This window comes from Balearica regulorum, chromosome 19 (assembly GCF_011004875.1).
Source record: "Balearica regulorum gibbericeps isolate bBalReg1 chromosome 19, bBalReg1.pri, whole genome shotgun sequence".
Taxonomy (NCBI): Eukaryota; Metazoa; Chordata; class Aves; order Gruiformes; family Gruidae; genus Balearica; species Balearica regulorum.
Window position 1 is genome coordinate 303655 of NC_046202.1, and position 22303 is coordinate 325957.

General features: G+C 42.9%; 2 protein-coding genes across 3 annotated transcripts in view; both read right to left on the bottom strand.

Annotated features, from left to right (window-relative positions):
* Positions 1 to 22303, bottom strand: part of MED31 (mediator complex subunit 31) — a 277258-nt gene that overhangs the window by 20767 nt on the left and 234188 nt on the right. The gene's annotated exons all lie outside the window — the stretch shown is intronic.
* Positions 968 to 21662, bottom strand: SLC13A5 (solute carrier family 13 member 5). 2 transcript variants are annotated; one of them, XM_075771344.1, is made up of 13 exons: positions 21472 to 21662; positions 16553 to 16660; positions 13571 to 13699; positions 12567 to 12703; positions 11911 to 12125; positions 9964 to 10135; positions 9181 to 9303; positions 8425 to 8637; positions 7524 to 7645; positions 7120 to 7238; positions 5736 to 5897; positions 4394 to 4531; positions 968 to 3647 (listed from the first exon to the last, which is right to left on the bottom strand). In XM_075771344.1, the coding sequence occupies exons 2-13, from the start codon at positions 16655 to 16657 to the stop codon at positions 3519 to 3521; spliced, it is 1764 nt and encodes a 587-aa protein (XP_075627459.1). In that variant the 5' UTR covers positions 16658 to 16660; positions 21472 to 21662; the 3' UTR covers positions 968 to 3518. The 2 variants fall into 2 exon arrangements, with proteins under 2 accessions (XP_075627459.1, XP_075627460.1); XM_075771345.1 differs by lacking the exons at positions 16553 to 16660; positions 21472 to 21662 and adding an exon at positions 15668 to 15858.

Consider the following 22303-nt stretch of genomic DNA (forward strand, 5'->3'; position numbering starts at 1 on the left):
CATGATTCTGCAGGTTTGAGACATTCAACATTTGCAGAAACAGTATTAGCAACTTGGTGTTCTGAGAGAAGAAAGGAAAGGTCAAGGACATTCTATTGTAAGTGATCAGAAAATAGGAAAGCATTAATTTAGCTCCCTATGGGCAGCACTGCCTGCTGTTCTGCCAGCTGGACAGCTGACAACCCATTAACCACTAGGAATCACACTCTACCCACATATGATTAAACAGCAACTGTTTGCTAGTTCATTGTGGCTGACGTGACCTGTCTGACAAAGTCCACACTAAAGATCCTCCCATGTTCTCTGTTGGCTCTGGTGCTGCATGTTTTGAAGTGGGGACAAAGGCATTCCTTTATGCCATTGCCTTAGGACCATCACAACTTTGCACCTACAACAAAAACCCTTTGATGAGAAGAAAAATAAATGCCATGCAAGACAAGTATCTATCATGATACTTATCCTGCAGCGCTGGAAGGGGATGTAGCCTAGCTCTAGTAACAAAGCAATTGTGCTTCCATTACCCATTGTAAGTTACACATATTTACTTAGGGCACTGGAACAGGACGACACGCACGTTTGATGCTGAAGAAAAGCCTGTTTGTGCCTGTTATACTGGAGAGTTTGTACAAGACTGGTTCTTAAAAACTAGTTGTATTTCTTAGATTCTTCTAATCTTTTACTCTGAAATGAATGAGACAGCTTGTAGGGTATGCCACCTGATTTGGTCCCACCCGAGCATTTTCAAAGATGGAAACTTGAGTTATCACTTAGCTGAGGAAAGTGGAGGAACCACTGACATGTAAGTCTGAAGGGACTTAGACTGGTACCCAAATCTCTGCTTTGCACTGATTCTCCATGGTGTGTACCCTCCCAGATGTTACTGGAGCAATACCATGCCACAGTGGAAGCTAATGTAGAAACGAGTGGCCCACTGTGTTACACAGGAAACAATCCATGCCAGAGAGCAGACAGTTCTAGTAATGTTTTATTTGCCAGGCTCTAATTCTGCAACTCACCCATTTAAATTAAATACAAATCAATCACAGCATGTCATAAAAGAAACATTTACTAGTAACAGGACACAGAGGTGACACATCAAATACACCACAGTTATATTAAACCCAGCATTCTTTGTTACCCCATAAGTATGTTCCCCCTGCCCTGGCACTCCTGCCAAAAAAATCACCCTGTGTGACCACTGATGAAAATAACAGTTTTCTGCTTGCACAGCAACAGAGGGAAGCTCTTCCCTACTTGAGATGAGGGTACTTTCTCCCCTTCGAGAAAATTTCAGAACATTCCTTTCTGCAAATGGGAGAGGGAAGTGTCTGTCCTATGGCTTTTAGCTGAAATCAGTTTTAGAGGAGTTTTGATCTGCATGAAGTGACACAGGCAAGCTCAGTGCTACCCACCCGTGCAAACTCCACTGTATGTTACTTGCAATAGTGAAGAACAAGCACCGTGAAGTACCTGGCAGTGGTGAAACGTTGTCATACTGTGAAGTGCATCAGAAGGCAGAAAAAGTCCCTCTGTCAAATGCATTTACAGATGTAAATCGGGGTTAACTGGTGACTGCCAAAGCACAGAAGGTGCTTTACTGTTCTGGTCTCAATTTCTTCAAACAAATACTGTGATAAGCTCTAGGTGCAGACAAATGTCTGTGACCAAGCCACTTCTAGCACTAGAACTAGCCTCTTAGATAGACTATGCAAATGGAACAGTGTTTATCTGCACACTCCACTATTCCATGGAAGTAGTATGAGGCTGCAACCACATGCAGCCAGCTGGGTAGACTGGGTGCTGTTGGAGGCACCCAGGAACAGCCAGTGGAGAGTTTATGGTGCCCAGCACCTTGACAGAGCACAGAAGATTAAGGCACAAAAATCAAATCATTCTTGAAGTAGTTTTCTGCTCAGAAAAGCACCTGGTCATTTTGTGGATAAATACTTTCCTCACTTTTAAGAATGTTTTTCCAGTTCTATAAAGAACATTCATGTTAAAACCAAAACTATTAAATATCCTACACACACGACTATGCTAGAGATCAGATCTTCTGGCCAAAATTCTCTGGCCAGAATTATATGATTCTGTAACTTCTACCTTGCACCCCTTATCATGAGGTGGGGAATCACCATGGGTGCAGAATTTGACCTTTATGTCCTCACAACACCCTTGTGAGGTAGATAGGTATCATGGTATCTTCTTCAGGAGGGGAAAGTGAGGCAAAAAGAGGTGAACTGACTTGCGTGAGGCTGCACAGCAAGTCTGGGAGCACAACTCAGGCCATGCCCACAGATCTCTCCACTGTAACACACTGCCTTACCTCACACTCAAACTTCATCTCCAAGCCTGAATGAAAAGCATCCATGTACCACTGAGAAAATACACCTAGTCCAATACCAATCTTTCTGTAGCTACTTCTGCTTCAGAAATTGCATAAACAGGTGCTACAAAACAGTTTTCTCACTTGACCTGAATTCCAAAACACGCAAGACAACTCCCACTGCTGTCAGTCAGCACAAGCCCTAATATATGGGCCCCTAAATTTTTACAAGGCCTTCAATTAGAGCCTTTCTCATACCTTGTCTCCACTCCAAAATTCCAGAATTAATTAGTAAGGCACATCAGGGGCTAATCCAGGAACATTCACAATAGGTGTGAAGTCCTATAGGCCACCGGTTGTTTCCAGGCTGACACTAACAAAACACTGGTTGGCATGTGAGACCACATCCTGTGTCCGAGAGAGGGAAAGGCTCCTGGCCCTGCCAGTACCACAGCGCAAGGAAACACAAAGCCAGCCTTAACAGATCACTGCCTGAGACATCAGTTGAACCATGACCAGCATGAAATTATGTTATCTCAACTCTCAGTAAGGGTTTCTAAATGCAGTGAGATTTGGGAGTAAAAACAAGGCAATGGAAAACATGTTGGATGTTGACTTGGAAGGATTCCACCACATGGTTGAGGCCTGACTAAAAACATAACCTCACGTAACATAACATACCCCTTCTTTCACTAGATAAGTGACAACAGGGATTTCTCTGTACAGCTGCTGACTTGTGGATATAAGTAATAGTTTTGAATTTTATATAAGTAATAGTATTGAATTTTATATAAGTAATAGTAATGAATTTTCAGCCTCTGCCTGAGTGCAGTGTTCAATGCTAATGATTTACAAGTACATACATAGTTCAAACCATTTGATACAACAGCCTGCCCTCTCTTTATTTAAAGTTCAATAAATTCTAAATCTCGACCTTGATTGGAGGTACAATGGATCATTTGATCATACTTATGATCAAGACACATGATCCTTAAGGTTGTGTAATTAAACTGCACTTTTGGCTCCAGCATGACCAGCATAAATTTGAGTTGGTTCATGCCTGAACTGGTGTGTGACTCCTGGAAGGCAGCAAACACCTGACACTGGATCTGCGGTGGTGATGAGAGTCTATAGAGGGCTTCGGGCAACAGGGAGGAGTATTAAGGGTCCTTTCCTTGTTTAACACACAAATCCTTCACTGGTTAGTTGTGCTGTTTGCCCAGGCTGGGAATGTGTCCAGCTCAAACATAGGTCTTCCCCATGTGTTGATGGCCAGTGTGACACAGAAGACTCCAATGATGTTCATCACTATTCCAGACCTAACCTGTGAGGACAAAAGTCCAAACCAACAACAATAACCAAACACCAGCACAGCAAATTGCAGCAAAGCCTATTTGTACACACACAAGAAAGACACGTCGTCAAATAAATCACAGCCATTGTACCCACTGCACTATGTTCTTGCTTAAGTGGAAACACCAGGGAACACACTGTGCAAAGCCTTTGAACACTATGCTATATAACTAGTCTAGGAGCTTTAAGGCAAGTACAAGTTGCTCGTATTAGTTAAAGAACAGCTTCTGCCCCCTTCAAGTCTCCAGTTAGAAAACCGATAATGTTTGGGTATTCAGCTCAGAACCTGGCACTGTGTGGTCTGGCCTTCCATCAGAGGACCAGAGCCTAGGGCAACTGATTGTTACCTTCTGCTTTCAGCTCCAGTGGAAATAAGGCTTCAGTTACACTCGCCAAAGCCCCAGAAGACTGGAAAGCACTGACTGCATTTTAACCCTTCGGTGTTTAAGAGGCTTATGACTTGTCAGTTTTTAATTTCAGTTGGGCTGGGCTGTATGTCTGCCAAAGCCTGTGAGAAAGGTATTGTTACTTCAGAGATACAAATCTTTATTGCAATATTAACACCCCATAAGAGAGGGTCATAGGGTGGTAGTTACAGCCCATAAGAGCTTCCTGGTACTTTGGAAATACTCCGTTAAGAAAATTAAACTCTCACCATATTTAAGAATAAAGGCAATGGAGAGCTTCAGATAAGAGACTAGGCAATTATTATCTTACCATATCCAAAACACGGATGTGGCCATAGGAAAACACTATCGCATTTGGCGGCGTTGCAACAGGTAGCATGAAGGCAAAGGAAGCACTGAGAGTACCAGGCAGCATAACATACAAAGGATGGATCTTGACAGATGCAGCCTGCAATGAAATTGAGAGAGTATCACACTGAAGGTGTTCCATATAAAAAGCATAAAGAACATTTCCCAGACCATTGAGACAGGCTCATTTTGTTTCCTGTGTATTGTATCACCAGAGTAATTTACAAGCGTTTTATTCTGAAATCCACACATGCTTTAACATAACTTTGTTCTCGTTTCCTGTCCCACAATGATTAAAAACAATGCTTGATTCTTTCTTGTTGTTTGCTTTGCTCTATGGTATAATTTGGAGTTCTGGTCAAATTTATCCAAAGATCTTTTCTTTGACCTCGGACCACACTTTTGCCAGAGTAACACAGGGATGGGATTATAATTACTATGTGTGTGGAGTAACAGTCTTAGATGTTACATAAACTCTGTGAGACTCAGAAAATAAGTACCAATTTAAGTCATTAACAGCTCAACACCTTGATTGGGATAATTTTACTTTCATGAAATCGTCCAGAATAAAGCAGTTGTGCTTTCCCAATTAAAGAAGTAACCTATTTTTTCCTTTATGCTACAATTTCAATTCTGTTCAGAAAAGGCAGCAAAACTTACCAGGTTTTCCTCCGTAAGTTTTAAAATTGTTCTGGCTTCCTATGGAAAATGACACATTTCTAATAATCAGACCTACTACTTTCTGTATTCTGGCATAAAACCATGAAGATGAAGGAACGATTCAAAGGGATGAATAGAAAGTGGTGGATTTTGGTTTGGTTTGGGTTTTTTGTGTGTGTTTTTCCAGTTCTGAGTTGATGGTTCAAATGCAAAATGACCACAAGTAACTGATATTTGTTGATCTATATGAAAAAAGTGACTCTTACTTCATTTTCTCCAGGGCCAAGGGACACACCTTACAGAAGGCTTGAACCGGCTTCCTTTTCAGTGAGGGTGCCATGGAATAGGCATCCTGAATTACCTTCTTTTGCCAAGAAGCTCTTTCTTAGGTTTCAGGCATATAGGTAGAAAGTTCGCATTCCCACATTCTATCTATATATGATTCTATAACCATAGCAGCAAGCACCAGCTAAAATCACTATCCGTTATGGTTTACTGTCAGGTGGACTGTTTCATTACTGGCTTTCAGATTAACATTGAAGCAACATTCAAGACAACAAATACGGCATTGCTTTGACACTCCAGACTGTCAGTTTAACTCCGATCTCCCAGCTGATACGATAACAGGATGGAAGTCATCATACCATGGATGAAAAGACAGGTAAGAAGAGGGTGGCTGTGGCAACATTACTGGTGCATTCAGTGAAGACAGCTATAATAAGCGAAAGTACTGTTGCAATGGCCCATGGTGGGATAGATCCTAGTGGAGTCATTTGATGACCCAGCCAAGCTGAGAGTCCAGAGTTCTGACAAGAAAAAAAAGTGGTTTTCAGTGAGACTTAGAACCCCTAGCTCATGAACTGGGAACTCATGTTATGTGCAACATTCCTACCAAATAATGCTGACTCCTGAATTATATAAACACCATGCATGAAAGTACAACGATCTGTCACTAACACTAAAAGAAATTCCTTGCCAACTAGACATAATACCAAGTCCAACTTTCCTGATTTTTCTGGAACCTGCTCACACTTTGGTTACAAAATTATGGAGTTTTGCTAAATAGAAACAATTATTGATGAGAACATTGCAAATAATACTTAATGTATCACTCAGAAGTTTCCTGGCATGTTTTTCTAAGGTTTCTGAAGATACTGATGTATGAATGCTCTATTGTAGGAACATAGGCGGTGATTGACTCAAACAGCTTACAGAACCTTTGACTTGATGGCTTATAATGCTCTGGAGTTTTAATAATGTATGTATGATGCATGTAGATGAATGTAAAACCCTAGAGGTTTAATTTGCCCCATGGTGTAAAACTACCTAGCCACAAAACTTAGATCTGAATGTGAATTTCCCCAAAGCATGACACTGTTGATAGCTAAGGCTTGCTTTGATTTAGATGCATCTTAGCAGTGATGGAAGGAAACATTATGGTTCACCTCATGGTTTGGGAATTCAGCTGCCTTTTCTGTGAATTTATGAAAACAGGATCAAACCATGTGCTTATGGAATGTGGCATATTGCCTGGCAACAGCCATGGACAAGAAGTTCAAGAAACCCCACTGTACACAATTTTGGAAGATATCTACCCACAATGATTTTCTTTCCGTCCACTTCAGTAGTGGTTTGGTTTAAATCTGAAGATATATATCCTTTAAATAAACCTCACATGGTTCTGAGAATCTTAAAAGTGTTATCTCTACTTCTATTTTTCTAGCCAGGGCTGGGATCGGGATAGTAACAGAAATAAGAAAGGCTGCTTTTCTGGTCTGTCCAGCCAGTGAAAATCCCAAATTACTTGGCAGCCTCCAAGAGGTAAGATAAATTGAAGAAATTTAGTCAGAGCACACAAATTCCCAAAAAAGAGGCACAAGCACCCACGTCTCCGCCCAATTTTTGCTAATTTGGATCTGAACATCTCTACTGGGTTTGGCTTTGGGTGCATGCCCAGTAATACAGGACCAGATAACAAACCAGGGAAGTTCGCCTTTGAGTCAGAGAAAAACAGATGTCAGGACATACTGCACTTGCATCAGCCAAAGCAAAACCTCCTCCCAGCAGCAGCACAATGCTCCAGGGCATCTTCCTCTGAACCACATTCCAGTCTAGCAGCGGGGCTGATAAAAATGGCTTTTTTATATCTGAAGTGAGAAATGAAAAGCAGAACATGTTTTAGGAGAGTGAAGACGTTTTGTCTCCTCTTCTGTAAGATACAGGGAAAGACCCAACAGGCAGATGCATATTACTGAGAAACCTGCACAGGGTAAGGGTAATACACACAAGCAGGGACCGTGCCCCAGCCCTGCCCAAGAAGTCAGCAAGGTGAGCTACCCTGAAGAACTGCATGCAAATCCAGTACACGTTTCTGCCATGTTAGCTGGAGCTGGCTAATTGTTTCACAGTGTTACAATTCCTCCTTTAAATACCTTCTTCGGTCTGTTCAGGGTCAGACCTGCTTGGATTCCAGCCTATGAATTTGGGTTTATTAGCAGGAAGGATGAACAGTAGCAGGGCAATAAACACAGCAGGAGCAGAATCAGTGATGTACCTAAAGAAGAAAAGAGAATATTGGTTAGAAAACAGACATCTTTATCCTAGAAGATGGCTGCTTTCCAGCATTGCAGTCACTGCTCTTTGTCATCCTCTTTGGGGCTTGTACATTAGCAAAATGGGTCATTAGCTCATGACTGAGGTCTCTCGGACCTGCCACAACACACACAGAGTAATAAACTAGATACAATACACATTAATAACCAGTGTCACAGATGACAATGGCTCCTGGGAGCAGGGTTCCTTGCTTCCTTCTCTGTGGTGAAGCCAAGATTCAACAGTTGTATCTCAAAGAAGGATGTGTAAAGAAATGGCCTGAATAATAGTCCCATTGTGCATTTTATGCTCTTAATATGCCACAGACATTATGCAAAGAAGCCATTCAAAGCACAGAATCAATTTCCCAGTGAATTCTAAGCTATTGTTCACAGGTGATATCACCAAATATTGAAATGACGCCACAACTGATTGGAGCTCGTACAAACAAAATACTAAGGTGTACATCAGTGTGACTGAGACCAGCATTACAGAATTTTCTTTTCCTTTATGAGGTTCAGCTTGCTCCATGTCCCAGTCTCCAGCCTTCGTTGCAGTGCAAACTGTCAAACAATAGATCAATTGGTGATCTCACGCATGAGCGACAGGATCAAGCCCAGCAAACACGTGAATTCAGATAAGGTTGGAATGAATGACCCCACACTCAAAAGGGAATGTAAGAGCAAGGGAATCTGATTCGCAACTAAGAGGGTACGGGATTAAAAAACCCTAAAAACTTACTTTTCTCCTTCTGGGAAGAGGCTGGTGGCCCAGCCTTTTACAAAGCCTGGGTGTCTGGAAAACCACAAGAGAACCAGCAAAACAAACATTAGGAGGACATTGAATTCAGCATAAGAGATAGGGCCTAGTTTCTTCATTTCTGCCTTCAGCACGTTGTATGCAGCTTTTTCTTTAGCAGTTCTCTCTGTCCCACAGCCCCAGCTTTTTTTAAAGCTTTAAGAAAAAGGGAGAAGAAAATATTGTAAGTATTAACATACTAGAGAGATTTAACGTGCTTGCCACTCTGAAGCTGTCACTCCTGGGGACAGACATGGACTATAGCAGAGGCCAGGAAGAAAGAAATGACACCAGTGTCAAATTATTTCATGGAGACATGACAGTTCTCACAGAAGAATGCGGTCTATGAATGGAAGTAAGTCTCTGTCCAGTTTGGAGCAACCTGGGATGAAAAACTCCGTTTTGAATCAAAGTTAGCAAAACAGATATGCTAGCTCTCCTAGGGTTGAAATTCTCACGTGAAATTCAAAAATAAAACTGGCAATTCTGTCTCAACAGTAAGAACATATAAAGCTTTTGCCTTACTGCAACTCCCATGAACACAAAAGGTTTCCAGACCTCCAAAGCTGCTGTGAAATGGAACTGCTCTTTGCTACCAAATTAATAACTTGTCAGTGCATTTGTTTTATCCAGATTTCTCAGTAAGGTGATCTGCATTAGCTGAGGAATTTACACAATATCATGTAGTTAAATACTTACTTGAGTCCCATGAAGGAGCACTGTAGCCAAAGCCAAGCTAGTACCAACATCAGAATCATGTTTGGGAATGCAAACCCAAACCAGGAAGCAAAATTCACAATATCATTATTGTTGGGGTATAACCTGAAAAGAAAAATACTTTCTGTACAAATGTCAAACATTTGGTAATCTACTCTCCCTTTAATATGTGCTAGTGACAATTCTACATGTAAATCTAGGACAACCATTACAAGTAATCATAGGCAACATCCAGAGCCTAACTGCATTTAAATCAATTCCCAAACTCAGTTTAGCAAAGAGAGTATTTTGTGGACAACTCCTTTCCTTTCCAACAGTATCTGTACGGTTTCCACAACCACAGCACGAGGGGAATAATATTATAGGAGAGGCTAAGCTATTTTTAGCTCTCTTCAGTGTGCTTATGAGAAGAGTTAACCGTACATTCTTCTGATGCTCTTCACTGCAGTTCCTCTGCTGATGTGCTGCATTTCAATTTAAAAAGAGGAGGCAGAAGAACCAGTATCTCATGATCAACCAGCTGTCTGCCAATTACCAGCAAGTATTTTCGAGTCTCTCAGGGGACCTATAATACCAGCACATAAGCTGCCTGAAAAAGGCTGAAGCAGAACAATGAAGCCTATCACTTCATACACATACCTCTCTCTCAGTTCATCAACTGGTTATTGCTTATAGTTTGCAACTGAAACTGTCATCTAAGACTAGTCAGTTGGTCACAGAAGCAGTAAGATAGTATCAGTAAAAGAAACAGCAAGAATGACTTACTGATTCATCTGGCCTTTCAATACCATGTTTGGTCCTGTTCCAGTGAGTGTTGCAGTTCCTCCAATGCTGGCAGCATAGCATACACAAAGTGTCATTCCCTTACATATACGTTTCCTCATTTTCTTCTCCTCAGAAGATCTGGGGTCATCAGGGACTTGTCCATTGCTTATGACTAGACACAAAGAACGTGACTTGCCTCAGGTTGTGTTAGGAAGGCAGAGACTTCAGGACAGGCAGGGTCTGCAGGCTCAGCGCTTCTAGTTTGTGTATGCCATTTATTTTAATTTAAAAAACATACAGATATGTTCCTAAATACTTTGGACCCATGTTAATGAAAAGCTGAAGAGAGACGTTGACAATCTGGGTCTGCATGATCCAAGAATGCTGTTGTCCATATCGGTGCCACAGTTCCTCAGCAGTAATTTCCTGTATCACAGAGAGGCTTACCACCAGCCAGATATTGTAGTCAATGGAATCATTCCAATACCACAGTAAGAACCCAACTAGCTTTAACAGCTGTGAATATGGGCAGAAAAATCCCCACCCAAAACCAAATTCTTGCCTGTCATAACTGTTAAGATCAATATGTTATGTCAGTTTATACGAACTGTGAAATTTTGCTGCTGCTGTGTCCATTGTTTTCTGAGGTAAACAGTCTAATCTTGAAGCCTGACTGGACTAATGGAGCAGGACAATGAGTTGATGGCAATTACAACCAACTCAACAATGCCAAAGGGTATTTTTTGCACATATTTATTACCTTCACTACATGTTAAAATAAATCAGTCAGCAAAGCCAAGCAGATCTTTCTAAGTGGACAGAAAAACAGCAAAATTATTATCACTTGTCTTACAGCAGAAGTCTGGTTTTGGGAGTCAAGAATCAACACAAAAAAGAGCATTTGCAAATATGAAAACTTATCTTTAATACAACTGTTTGGAAGCTAGAAATGAGCAACCTTACAGAACAGTCTGTGACCAAGTGGCATTCTTGTGGGCTTGCACATCTTACATAAACACGGTGTCTGAGCTTTGCGTAATCATAGTGCATTCTCCATTCACAAGTGAGGTAAGAAATGAAGCAAGCAAAAAGCAGAGATCACAGCTGTATCTAGACTATGCCTCCAAGGTCCAAACAAATATGGCAGTATGAGTCAAACTCATAACAGAGCAATGTCTGGCACACATAAACACCCTTCTTCTACATTGTGTCTTCCATGGACATGTAAGCCAGAAAATGGGGATGGTGTGTCCCAGGCAGGTTTGAAGTGTGGGACACAGTACACACTACCAACATTTGCACTTGTTCTTGCACACAGTCACACAGGGTATCATGGCAGATCAACTTGCTAATTCAGTGAAATCACATCTCCATGAAAAACCCCAAGACAATCCTTCCTCCTCTGAAAGATCTGATCTTTAATAATATTTAATAATATAGCGCTCTGTAACAGCACAGCAGAGCAGTGAAATCAGAGGGACCGAGTTTGTGTACATAGTTCAAGTCAAGTGAAACCTACTGCAGAACCACAGCGTTGGCAGAAGGACCTTGTGGAGTCAAGCATCAGGGTAAGATTACACTTTAAAGGGTTCCAAAGAGTAGTTTATCTACTGTGAGTCAAATAACACCAGCTCCTCTCTTCCAAGTTGTTTTTAAAGTATTCCTCTTTCTTCTCCCCACTTCCATATACAATCTGGTCAACAAAGAGATATTTATTGCCCCAGAAACAAAAATAGATCTGCATGGGATTTAGCACTAAGCATAACAAAATGGCAGCCACCAAAATTGGAAGCCATTTTGTAAAGCCTAAATGTCATGCATTGAGGGATTTTCAGTCAGGTGACCATCCTCTTTCCTTGGAAAAGGTACAGAGAACTCCTTCTAGGTCAGGGAGCTCTGAGTGTAGCAAGTTCAGCAGAATCAACTCACCGCTGAGTAGGCCCTTACCATGCACTGAAGTGGGATCTGATGCATTCTTTTCGTCCAGCTCAATCACTGTATTTGTTTGCCCGGCTGCTTGTTCCATCATGGTCACATCATGCTCTGTGTTGTCCATTTGATCCAGGACAGCCTGGACAATGGGAACCATCATAGCCGTGGTGGCTGTGTTACTTATCCACATAGACAGGAAGGCAGTGACTATCATAAATCCCAGCATGAGGCTGAAAAGAGAAACAGGCAGAGGAGAAAGGAGGAAAGAAAACAGATGCTGCTAGGCTTTGTAGTCACTGTAACTTAGAAAGCAGAGCCCAGGCAGGGACGTGTGTAGTGTCCAGTAAAACAAAGCAGGGCCAGATACCCTACTAAGACAGCTCTGCTACCTTCACTGAAGGAATCCCAGAAAGCCATTTACCTCAGTTTGTGCATGATTAAGTCTGTCATCATTTTGTCCCCAATGGCAAGCATCTAGAATTTAGCCAGATGCTGATTTTGGCTGAGGGACAAATAAGCTGTTCCTGCTGCCAGACTTCACCTCTGGAAACTCTGTGCAAGTGCAGCTAAAGAGGTTCTTGTAGGTTCCCTTCTCTGCTGACTGTTAAACACCATCCCTAGGCCTCTGCTAAATTGACACAGGCAAGGAAGAAGTAATGTAATACTCTTACAGTGCAGGTTTCACCCCAAGAATCAGCAGGACCCTCAGCGCAATCCTTTTGTGAAGATTCCACTGTTCAACAGAAATTGCAACAATCAGCCCTCCAACAAAGAGCATGTTTGTGTCATTTAGGTACTGCAAGCACACCTGAAAGAAAGAGAAGGTAGGTCAGGGGCCCAAATGTTGCCTCTTGCCAGCTTCACTAGAACATGTTGCCTTCCATCCTCTCAAAGCCATTTACTGCACCAGGCCCCATCCCAACATTGGCAGAAGCAGCAGTTGCAGCCTCAGAGCTACCTCCAGTTTCCTGAACTTTTGGTCCCCTGTCTCAGTGCTGAGCGGTCTAGTGCAGGCGCTCTTTGTGCATCACGAACCTTGTATTTGGATCACCAGGAGTTTATAATAAAGTACAAAATGACAGCAGTTTCCTAAAACATTGTTAGGGGATCAAAGTATTGTGTCGATACTAGAAATGCTGAGCTCCAAAATGGATTTCTCCTCACCTTTAGCAACCACACCTACTCTTTCCAGGCCAGTAATGAACCTCAGCTACAGCACCTAAATACAGCCTCTCTCCCTTGGACTAAAGCACCTGCACAAACAGCCAGAATGAGCTTTGGAGGGGACATGGTGTACTTGCTGGCATCATGCTGTCTACCCTGTTAGCAGAAGCTTGTCCCATGCATTTTGAAATCTCCCAGAGGATATGTCAGCACTGCTCTCCCATAGGATAACAAGCTGCTGGCACTAGTGGGATGCTCTCCAGCAGGACCTATGCCCAGAAATGGACCTTCCCCTCTACCACCTCAAGCCCCATGCCCTTAACGTTTTCGGCAAATGTGTATTTAATTCAGCATCTTCCCATACAGGAACCCTGAACCTGCTCAACATGTTCATAAAGCACTACAGAACTGGAGTGCTTTGCTATTAGACTTATTTGCTAAATACTGATGCAGGGTCAGAGCAATGGATATCCCTGTATCAGACCTGGATTGAACAAGAACTGTTCCTTACTGATTTAGAGCTCTGAACTCCAAGCAGAGGGAAGAATACCACAGGCATGAGGGAGGTAACGGCCAGTGGGATCACTTCAGTGCACCAGTACACAGCCATGATGATGATGATATATGCACATTTGGCCTCCTGCAACATAATGGAAGACACATTTAAACATAGAGAACTATTCTTAAAGATAAGAAACACATTGGTAGCACTTATAAAGGGCCCAAACACTCCACTGTCTGTAGCGTAACAAGTTATGCTGAAATAGGTAGCAGAGGCATGAGGATTTAAATTTGTACTTTTAAACCTTGTTCTGAAGTCACTTGCATAAAAAGATCTTTTTGACCACAGTGTTTCTTCTAATGCACCCACACAAAATGTAGCGTGTGAGAAAAACAAACCTTCCACAACTAGGTAAGTACACAGTTTGCAGTATGCAATTACCTCTTGGCAGTTAAGGTAAGCAGATTTCATGTCTAGGAGCCAAGAATTTTTAATAGTGTTTGGGCATTTTTGAGTTAATTAAACGTATGGCAAAATTTCCCAATATGGATGATTAGCTTGTCTGAAACTCACAAGTCTTCAAGGTGTGTCCAGTACCACACTTGAGCCCAGAAACTACATCACTGAATAATTTAAAAGTTCTTAACTTTTTAAAGTAACTGTTAAAGTAAAACTTTTACTTTTTGTGTGTGTGTGTGTGTGTGTGACTAAGCACATTAGAGGTATTGAATTACTTTCCCAAATCATACTGTGTTTACCCACTAAGGGGATTCCCTAAATCAGAAATGTTGTAACATGTCTTTTTATACAGTTGATCAGGCATTTCTGTAACCTAGCCTTCCTTGGTTTGTACTTTCAAAATTGGTAGGAGAAGCAAGCATTCATCAGCCAACAGTAAACAGTGTTTTAAAGCTTAAGTCAGTGTTCTGTAGTTTAGAATTTGCTCATATTTAGAGTATGTGTTTATAGAATTTTATTCTAATACAACAAATGGGACTTTATTGCAAAAATAAATGGTGTTACAGTGACATTTAAAAATTGCCGTAAGGTGATATTTATAAATAGGGGTGTGTTTTCCTTCATTTTGTTGAGAAGCTTAAGAACCAGAAAACAGCCTTTGTAAGTAATTTGATTTTTTTTTTCCTTCATGTTTCCAGGAGATTAATTACAGCACAAGTTTAAAAAAAAAAAAAAATTCAGAGACTAAAAGATATCAGACAGATCCTATTTAAGTCTTTTACCTTAATAAATATGAGGTAAGTTCATGATACAATTTATGCTGTACTACAGTAACTAAGTGCTAGAACTAACTGTAGTTAATTTGTTGCCAGTATGAAAGAGAGATAAACAACCCTAAGTGAATAAAATTCACAATACAGAAGAAACATTGGTTTTATAGACTGGAAAGTAAATAATTTATGTGAAGTTCAAAAAAACAACCATGCTTATAAATTAACTCTAACAACCACAGCCAATTCAAACAACCAAAGATCTGGAATTAAATAAATATCTGTATCTATGCCTCTATCTACCTGTCATTTATGGGAACAGTCACAGAATGTTTCTTTCGTGTCTCTGGAAACATAGTGATCTGCCTTCTCACTGAAGGCTGAAAAAGCAGTCACTGACGGAAACGTTACTCTCCCATTGTGAAATACTGTAATTTCCCAGATTAGGCTGATGACGTAATATTCCTACAAATACCAGAAAACTGAAGACTTTTTTTTTTTTTAAATTATCTTTCCCAGTATTGATGAAGTAGTGTCTAACAGTCAGGAACTCCTCTTTCTGTAAAGCACCAGCATTCACTTGAAAGGCGGGGCTGATATTACTTAGCTAAACCAGAAGGGCTGGCGATTTTGTTTATAAATATGCGTGACATTTTCCTGTACTTTAAAACAGAGTGAGCGATACAGGTCACTCAGAAGAAAGACTGTTTTTAGCATCAGAATAGCCTCTAAAGCTCTAGTAGGCTAAAATACTGTAAACCGAGCTTTTACATTTTGCCAAGAAGGCTACGAGACATTAAAGACCAAACTCTTCACTAGGATATTCCAATGTTATGCTGGTATAATTCAACTGAAAGCAAAGGAGTTGTGGCATTACCATCACTGGAGTAAGACGGATGTGAATTGGAGGATATTGCCTTTGAAACTCTGTTACGATCAATGCACAGCTTCCGACTGCACCACTGATGAGGAATGCCACTCAGCAACACTCCTTAGAGTATCTCAGAGCCTCAGCAGCTGAGTGAGCTGGAGAACCCAGAAGTCCTGTCTTTCAGTCCACTGCCATCATTACTAGATAATACAAGACACAATTCTAAATATGCAGGCTAGTTATGCATGTATTTATCTGTGGCCCAAAAAGAACTGCATCTAATTTGCAAGATGGGTTGCGTCCGTGGGAGCCCCAGGTCCTGGCAATGGCACAACCCTTAAATGAATAGAGATTAGCACAGAGTTCCTTCTGCAAATTCAGCTGCGCAGCACCAGTGTCTGAATTTCATTTGGGAGTGAAACCTGCAACACACGTTCCTGAGATCTGGGACGGAGTCGCTGATTGGGCTGCACAGAAATGCTTCAGTGACGAGGTGGCAGAAAGGATCTGCTTAAGGCCACAGTGGGGAAGCGGCACTGCTGTGGCAGGGATTGGGCTCTGCTTGCTCAGGTGGTGAAGGAGATGCTGTCGCAAGGGTGGACGGGGTGGCAAGTGCTCCACAGGAGAGGCAGGCAAGGAGGCTGGGTGCCCAGCAAGCCTGGACAGGGCCCAGTGTAGGTGGCTGGGACAGAGGCTCCTGGGCAGCAGGGCCTAGACCTGGGGGGCTGAGGGGTGGGCTCCTGTGGAGCAGCGGGGCCCGGACCTGGGGGGCTGAGGGGTGGGCTCCTGTGGGGCAGTGGGGCCCGGACCTGGGGGGCTGAGGGGTGGGCTCCTGTGGGGCAGCGGGGCCCGGACCTGGGGGGCTGAGGGGTGGGCCCCGCAGGCACTTACCCGCGTCGGCACAGCGACCGGCAGCGGCAGCAGCAGCAGCGGCGTGAGGAAGAGGATGGCGAAGGACCGGTACCTCAGCAGGGGCCGCAAGCACGTCGGGGCCATCTTCTGTGGGGATACACGGTCAGGGCGCGAGCAGGAGCAGTGCCCGCCGCTGCCGCCTTAAGTACGGGGCGGCGGGGCCGCGGCGGGAGGGACATGGCGGGGGGCGACACGACCCGCCCGCGCCCTGACGGGGGCCGGCCGCTGCCGCCCCGACGGGACACCGGGCTCGCTCCCGCCCTGACGGGGGCCGGGCCGCCGGGTAGCGGTGCAGGCACGATCAGGAGCGGGCGAGCCGCAGGAGAGCCGCCGCTCTGGCGCCAACCCAGCGCCCCTGCCCCGCGCCCGGCCCTGTGGCGGCGTCCCTCCCTCCCTCCCCACGGCCGGGCGGCAGCAGCCCCGCAGGACGCGATGCCCGCGTCCGACACCTGGCAGATTTCCTCAGCCTGACCCAGGCCAAGACAGACTCCGCCGTCCCGCGCCGGGACAAAACATGGGGCGTTTCCCCGTTCCTTACGTCCACCTCTGTGCTCATGCTTCTGCAGACCCTCCATGAACAAGGAAAGCTGCTTATGGCTGTATATCAGGCTATCACACCAGTGCGAGAATGCGTTAAGAAAAATCTCCCTGCTTGTAGTGCCTACAGAAGGTTGCCAGTAAGCAGAGATCCTCATCGTGCCTACGAAGTGCAGGGAGCGAAGCACTGGCGCAGGGTTCCCTCAGATGCTGGCCTTTGAGGAGGCCCTGGAGATGCCACGGGAGGATCAACTCACTCATTTACACAGTGGGAGGAAGAACTGCGCTCCCTTACGGAAATGGAGAGTTAAACCCCCAGCGGGGGTCTCCCCAAAACAAAGGTCTGTGCAGGCATGCATGGCTGTGTTTCACTGTTATTTTTGTGCGAGAGTGTGTGTCTGCGATCTGGGTTAAAAATAACCCAGAAAGGTTAACTTGAAAGGTTATTTTTAATGTTGTTGATTTCAGTGATTTGGCCTACAGTGCAGCCAGAAGATCAGAGTCAGAAATGATGGCACTGCTGAAAGGGCAGCAAGCCCTATCAGGGTGGCAGAAAGGAACAACTGGAGGGACTGGAAACTAGACTGAAGACAAAGAATTTGTTGATATTTTATGTTCTGCTTCTGGGATGTCAATAGCCACCTGAAATTGAAGGCAAAGCATAAATCATATCTTGACAATTTGATCTTACAGTCTCTTAGTACAGCCTTACCAAGCAGTTACTCACAAAAATAAAGAATTTCAGATTCCACAGCAAGTAATGAGGGAGCTCTGGCTACAGCTTGCACTATGTGTCCTCTGCTGACCAGAGGAACTTGAGCAACAGAAGTTCAAAACAAGACACTCCAATGTTACTGTTCTGTTTGTAAAAGCAGTGAATGTCCACTAAGGAAAACAGTAGCCAACCGGATCTGGACAGATTCCAAATCTTCAAACCTTTAGCAGCAGTCCCTCTGGGTAACTTACCAACACAGAGGAAACTTCACACTAGCGCAAAGCCTAGCAGAAAGTGGGGAATCGGCCAAAACTTGCATTCCTGTGGCCAGTCTCCAATGAAAAAATGGTCCCTAGTCAACAAAGAAAAAGGACTACAAGCACTTAAATAAGAAAATGTAAAGAGTTAACTCTAAAGGAGTTGTACTAAGGTTCACTTTGATAGACCAGTGCAAATATGATTTGCTGTCTTCTTGTTTAAATGAGATGCAGTACAGAAAAGATAAAATAAAGAGAAAGGCCATGAGTATGTGTTGATACCTTTAGATGGACTAATCCCATGAAAGGAGACTTGCTTGCTGTACCTGGGAATGAGATGAGGGACTCCTGTGGGCAATTCAATTAGCCAGTCCATGCCTCAGTGTTCTCTTTTATCATATATAGAGAAGGGAATCAATATTTCATTATTGTGCAGAATTATGGCAAACATGCCTTTAGTGTGCCATGAAAAGTGCATTCTGTGATACAGAACAAAACACAAAAAGGATTCACAGAAAAGAACAAGCATTTGAATAATAGGAAATCAGATTGAAAGATAGTGGAGCACCCTTTTCTGCTGTTCGTACAGCAACTGTCAAGCAGAAGGGTGTACCTTTGGGAGGAGAAGGGAGAAACAAAATGTTCCCTAGGGTTCTTAGGAACAGCTAACTTGGGACAGGGATGAGAAGACGGTGCAGGCCTCCCAAGAGATTATAGAGCAGAAAGGAAGGAGCAAAGGAGGAAAACAGGGAGAGGTCAATCAAGACCAGCAAGTACCTGACCCTTGAATTCCCACTTCTGGTGGAGCTGCCTGGTCAATGCCAGTTGAATGAGAAAGGGAGATGTAGGAACAACACTGACTCCAGATTTGAAAGAAAGCGTGTCTAAATCTGCTTTATCTGAGCATGTTTTTATCTGAGACCCAGGTCCCAAACTAAGCAACTGTAATCTTTTCATGAATCAAGACCAGCACTGATAAACTGAGTTTAGAAACCTAAATTTAAAGGCTGATCGTTCCCAGCACTTTGTCTAAAGCAAAAGCCAGGAAATAATCTTAAGCGTGACCATAGAAATGAGCAACTTTTTATTTATTTAATTTTTTTTTTCAAAAGTAGGATCCTTTTCTAGAGGTTTGCTTCAGGAGGAGAGCAGGTTGCTTTGTTTAAGTGCATGTGAAATATTTGTTAATGAAAAATATCAGTGCTGACAGTGCTGAGAAGAAGAAATTGAATTAGTGCCAACTACAGTTCCAATGGAAGTCTGCTAGGAACTCAGCTAAAACCAAGCAAAGCAACTGGCTGTTGCAGAGCAGCAAGGACAAAGTCCAGCATTGAACTGAACCTGTAATCCTGAAAGGTAAATTCTGACCTTGTTGCCCCCTTGCTCAAGCCATTCTGCCACTGCACACTTCATATTTAAGATACCTCCATCACTGTTTTATAAAACATTGGAGTCATGTGTCCATTCATGTTCTACTGTAAGAACCAGGAGGCTGAGAAGTTGACTGAATCCAGATGTTAGAACCACATGTTCATATATCTCCGCAAACAGCAACATGTGCAGGAAGAACAATACTGAGCGAAGACAAGAGAGAAGATGCCTCCATTCAGATAAGGAGGAAAAGCTGTGCCATGCATAGTCAAGATGCAGGACGGTGAGAAAATGATGGGATGAAATGGGGGAAGAGAGCAGTTTACAATACAGGCCAAGGTTGGGCACTGCTTTCTAAGGGATCAGCATGCACCAACAGAGAGAAGCAGAGAGGAGCGTGTTCGATTTGGCAAGTCCTCCAGCTGTTCCCCATCTCCCTCAATCTATGCTTACAACTCAGATGCATTTGGCACTGGCTGGATATGGGAGTGCTACCGGAATGGCAGCTCTTTCACATATTTGCCCATGAGCTTCCTCTTCACTGTGCCAAAGAGAAGGTGGACAAAGCTTTGGCTGCTTGCTTAACAGAACTAGTCTGACAGCCAGGCAAGAGGAAGCTGCAGAGCCCATCGAGCTTGCAAAACTTCCAGCAGGAGGAGTTTAAGGTCCTTCAAAAAGAGCATTCAAACAAAAACCTCACACAGCCTGAAATTCAGCTCATGCTAATTGAGCACTAACTGCAGGCCTTCAAGAAAAAGGACTCCTTTCCTCTGCATATAGCAGAGACCAGAGCAGTATTTACAAGCATGCATGTGAGGTGTGGTTTCATGGTCTTTAACTACTGCTTTAAGGACAGTAGGTAAAATTAGCTTTTGGTTGCAGACACCATTTAGAAGTGGGAGATCGTAGCCGCCTTTGGGCTAAATTCTGACAGCCTAAGTTGAGTAATATGCTGCTCTTGTTCTTCTTGGTACTAAGTTTTAACTCGGTTTGCAAAGGAACTAAAATCTTTGTGTTAGAGACTTAGGCATGGGTGGTGACATGACGTGGACCAGGAGCTGAATCAGGTCTCTTGTACCTGAATCCCTTTCCCTGGTTACTAGACACCACTGCTCCCATTTGCTGCTGTACTACCCTAATAAACACAGGTATTTTAAAGCATATCAAGAACTAAGGGTATGATGCAGTAATAGAGCCAAGCCCAAGAGACTGGGCCACTTATGGCTGGGACAGGAACAGCCGCACCTTTCAAGACAGCACATTTATAGATGAGCTTGACAGTGATGTCAGACCACACAGAGAGTCTTGCAAGCTTCCCTTTTGTACTTCAGATACCAGATTCAATGATGTGAGCCACTGTAAAGAGTTCCACTCTGAAGTGGGACACTGTTGAAGCCCAGTTAACAAAGGCTGACTTGCATTGTTTGGGTTAGTGGAAAGGGACTAGAAATCAAGTCCTCTTGTAAGGCAGAAATTCCAAGGTCATCAGTCGAGGTGGAAAAATTGGAAAATAAAGGTTTTAGTATAGTTTAGGTCATTCCCAAGAAGCTGCTTTTCTGATACATCTTATTCACTACAAGCCAATCATCCCAGTTACTCCTGTTATTGCTGGATAGGAATGGTCTGTGGCAAGGAGGCTTTATAGGTAGCAGTTGATTCATTTAATTACAGCTATACATATTTTCCACGTCTAATTCAAATGCTGTCTGAGCACACAAGTACAGTTTGCCTGTTTAAAAGCAGTACATTTGATCTAGATAATTGCTATTTCCTCTCAAGACAAAAACTCTCCTCACATTCTTTTTAAAGTTCTTTTATGTTGCAGGTTCCATGCAACACCCAGAGGTACAAAAAATTTAACAAAATTATATTAAACAAGGACTATAAGACCTATCGTACTTGACACTGAAATGAAAACAACTGACCCTGAGACATTCTAGGACTTAGCAGAAAAATAAGTGTCTTCTACCCAGGCTTTTGAAAAATCACATTTAAAAAGCAACCAGCTCAGAACTTACCTCTATGTGATCCTTGACTTAAAAAGATGCCTAGAAGAGGTCTTGTACAATAAAGTTATGCACTTGAAGATTTACACAGAATTTAAATGGAAAGAGTTATTACCGGCATTCAGAGAAAATCACTGTTTCATTACTTTCCGTTTCCCCCCCCAATCAGTACTTTCCAGCCACTGCCAGTCCACTGTGTTGCTTTAGGAGTATCTTTCAACTAAATTCCCAGTGGAGCATCTGATATTTTTCCAAGAAAAGCTTTTGAGACTCTGAACGAACAGTCCTTTCAGTACAATCCCTGTGCCCAACAACTTTCTACATAAAAGCCCTCATTATGAATTTTGAGTCAGTGGGGTTTTCTCTGTCAGTGTGTGTTGCTGATCAGGCTTTCTTGACCTAGAGTTGGTATTTCCCATATAGTTTGCATGAAGTCCTAAAGCACATTCAAATGCTGTGCAGGCTAATGACTACAAAAGAAAAAACCCAAACCCAAAAGAAAATCACATTAAAAAAATTGATTCGGAATTGGCAACTCTGTAACCTCTCTCTTAGCTGCCATCTCATTAACATATTTGTTCAAAAGCCTTTTCTCTGCTTCATTACATAATTTGTGTTACAAAATCCAGATAAATGCTCATTATTCCCAGATCTACATAATGGCTTATTGGGCTTCCTTTTTCTTCTTCTTCTTTTATTTTTCCCAGAGAAAAATGGAGGACAGAAGGGGCTTGTTTGGATGGGAAACGAACCACACCAATTTCTGAGTAACATCTGGGACATCTGTTGTGTATGGCATTACAATACATTATGCAAATACTGGTGAATGATCCTTCCCAATACC

Bases quoted from the DNA above. Each gene is read 5' to 3' on its own strand.
- SLC13A5 (XM_075771344.1), bottom strand. From the start codon at position 16,657: ATGGCCCCGACGTGCTTGCGGCCCCTGCTGAGGTACCGGTCCTTCGCC. The intron at 10,136-11,910 runs GTAAGGGCCTAC...CTTTGTGTCTAG, and splicing joins AGATCCCACTTCAGTGCATG to TCATAAGCAATGGACAAGTC. The intron at 7,646-8,424 runs GTAAGTTTTTAG...TTTCTTCTTTAG, and splicing joins CTCTTCCCAGAAGGAGAAAA to GTACATCACTGATTCTGCTC.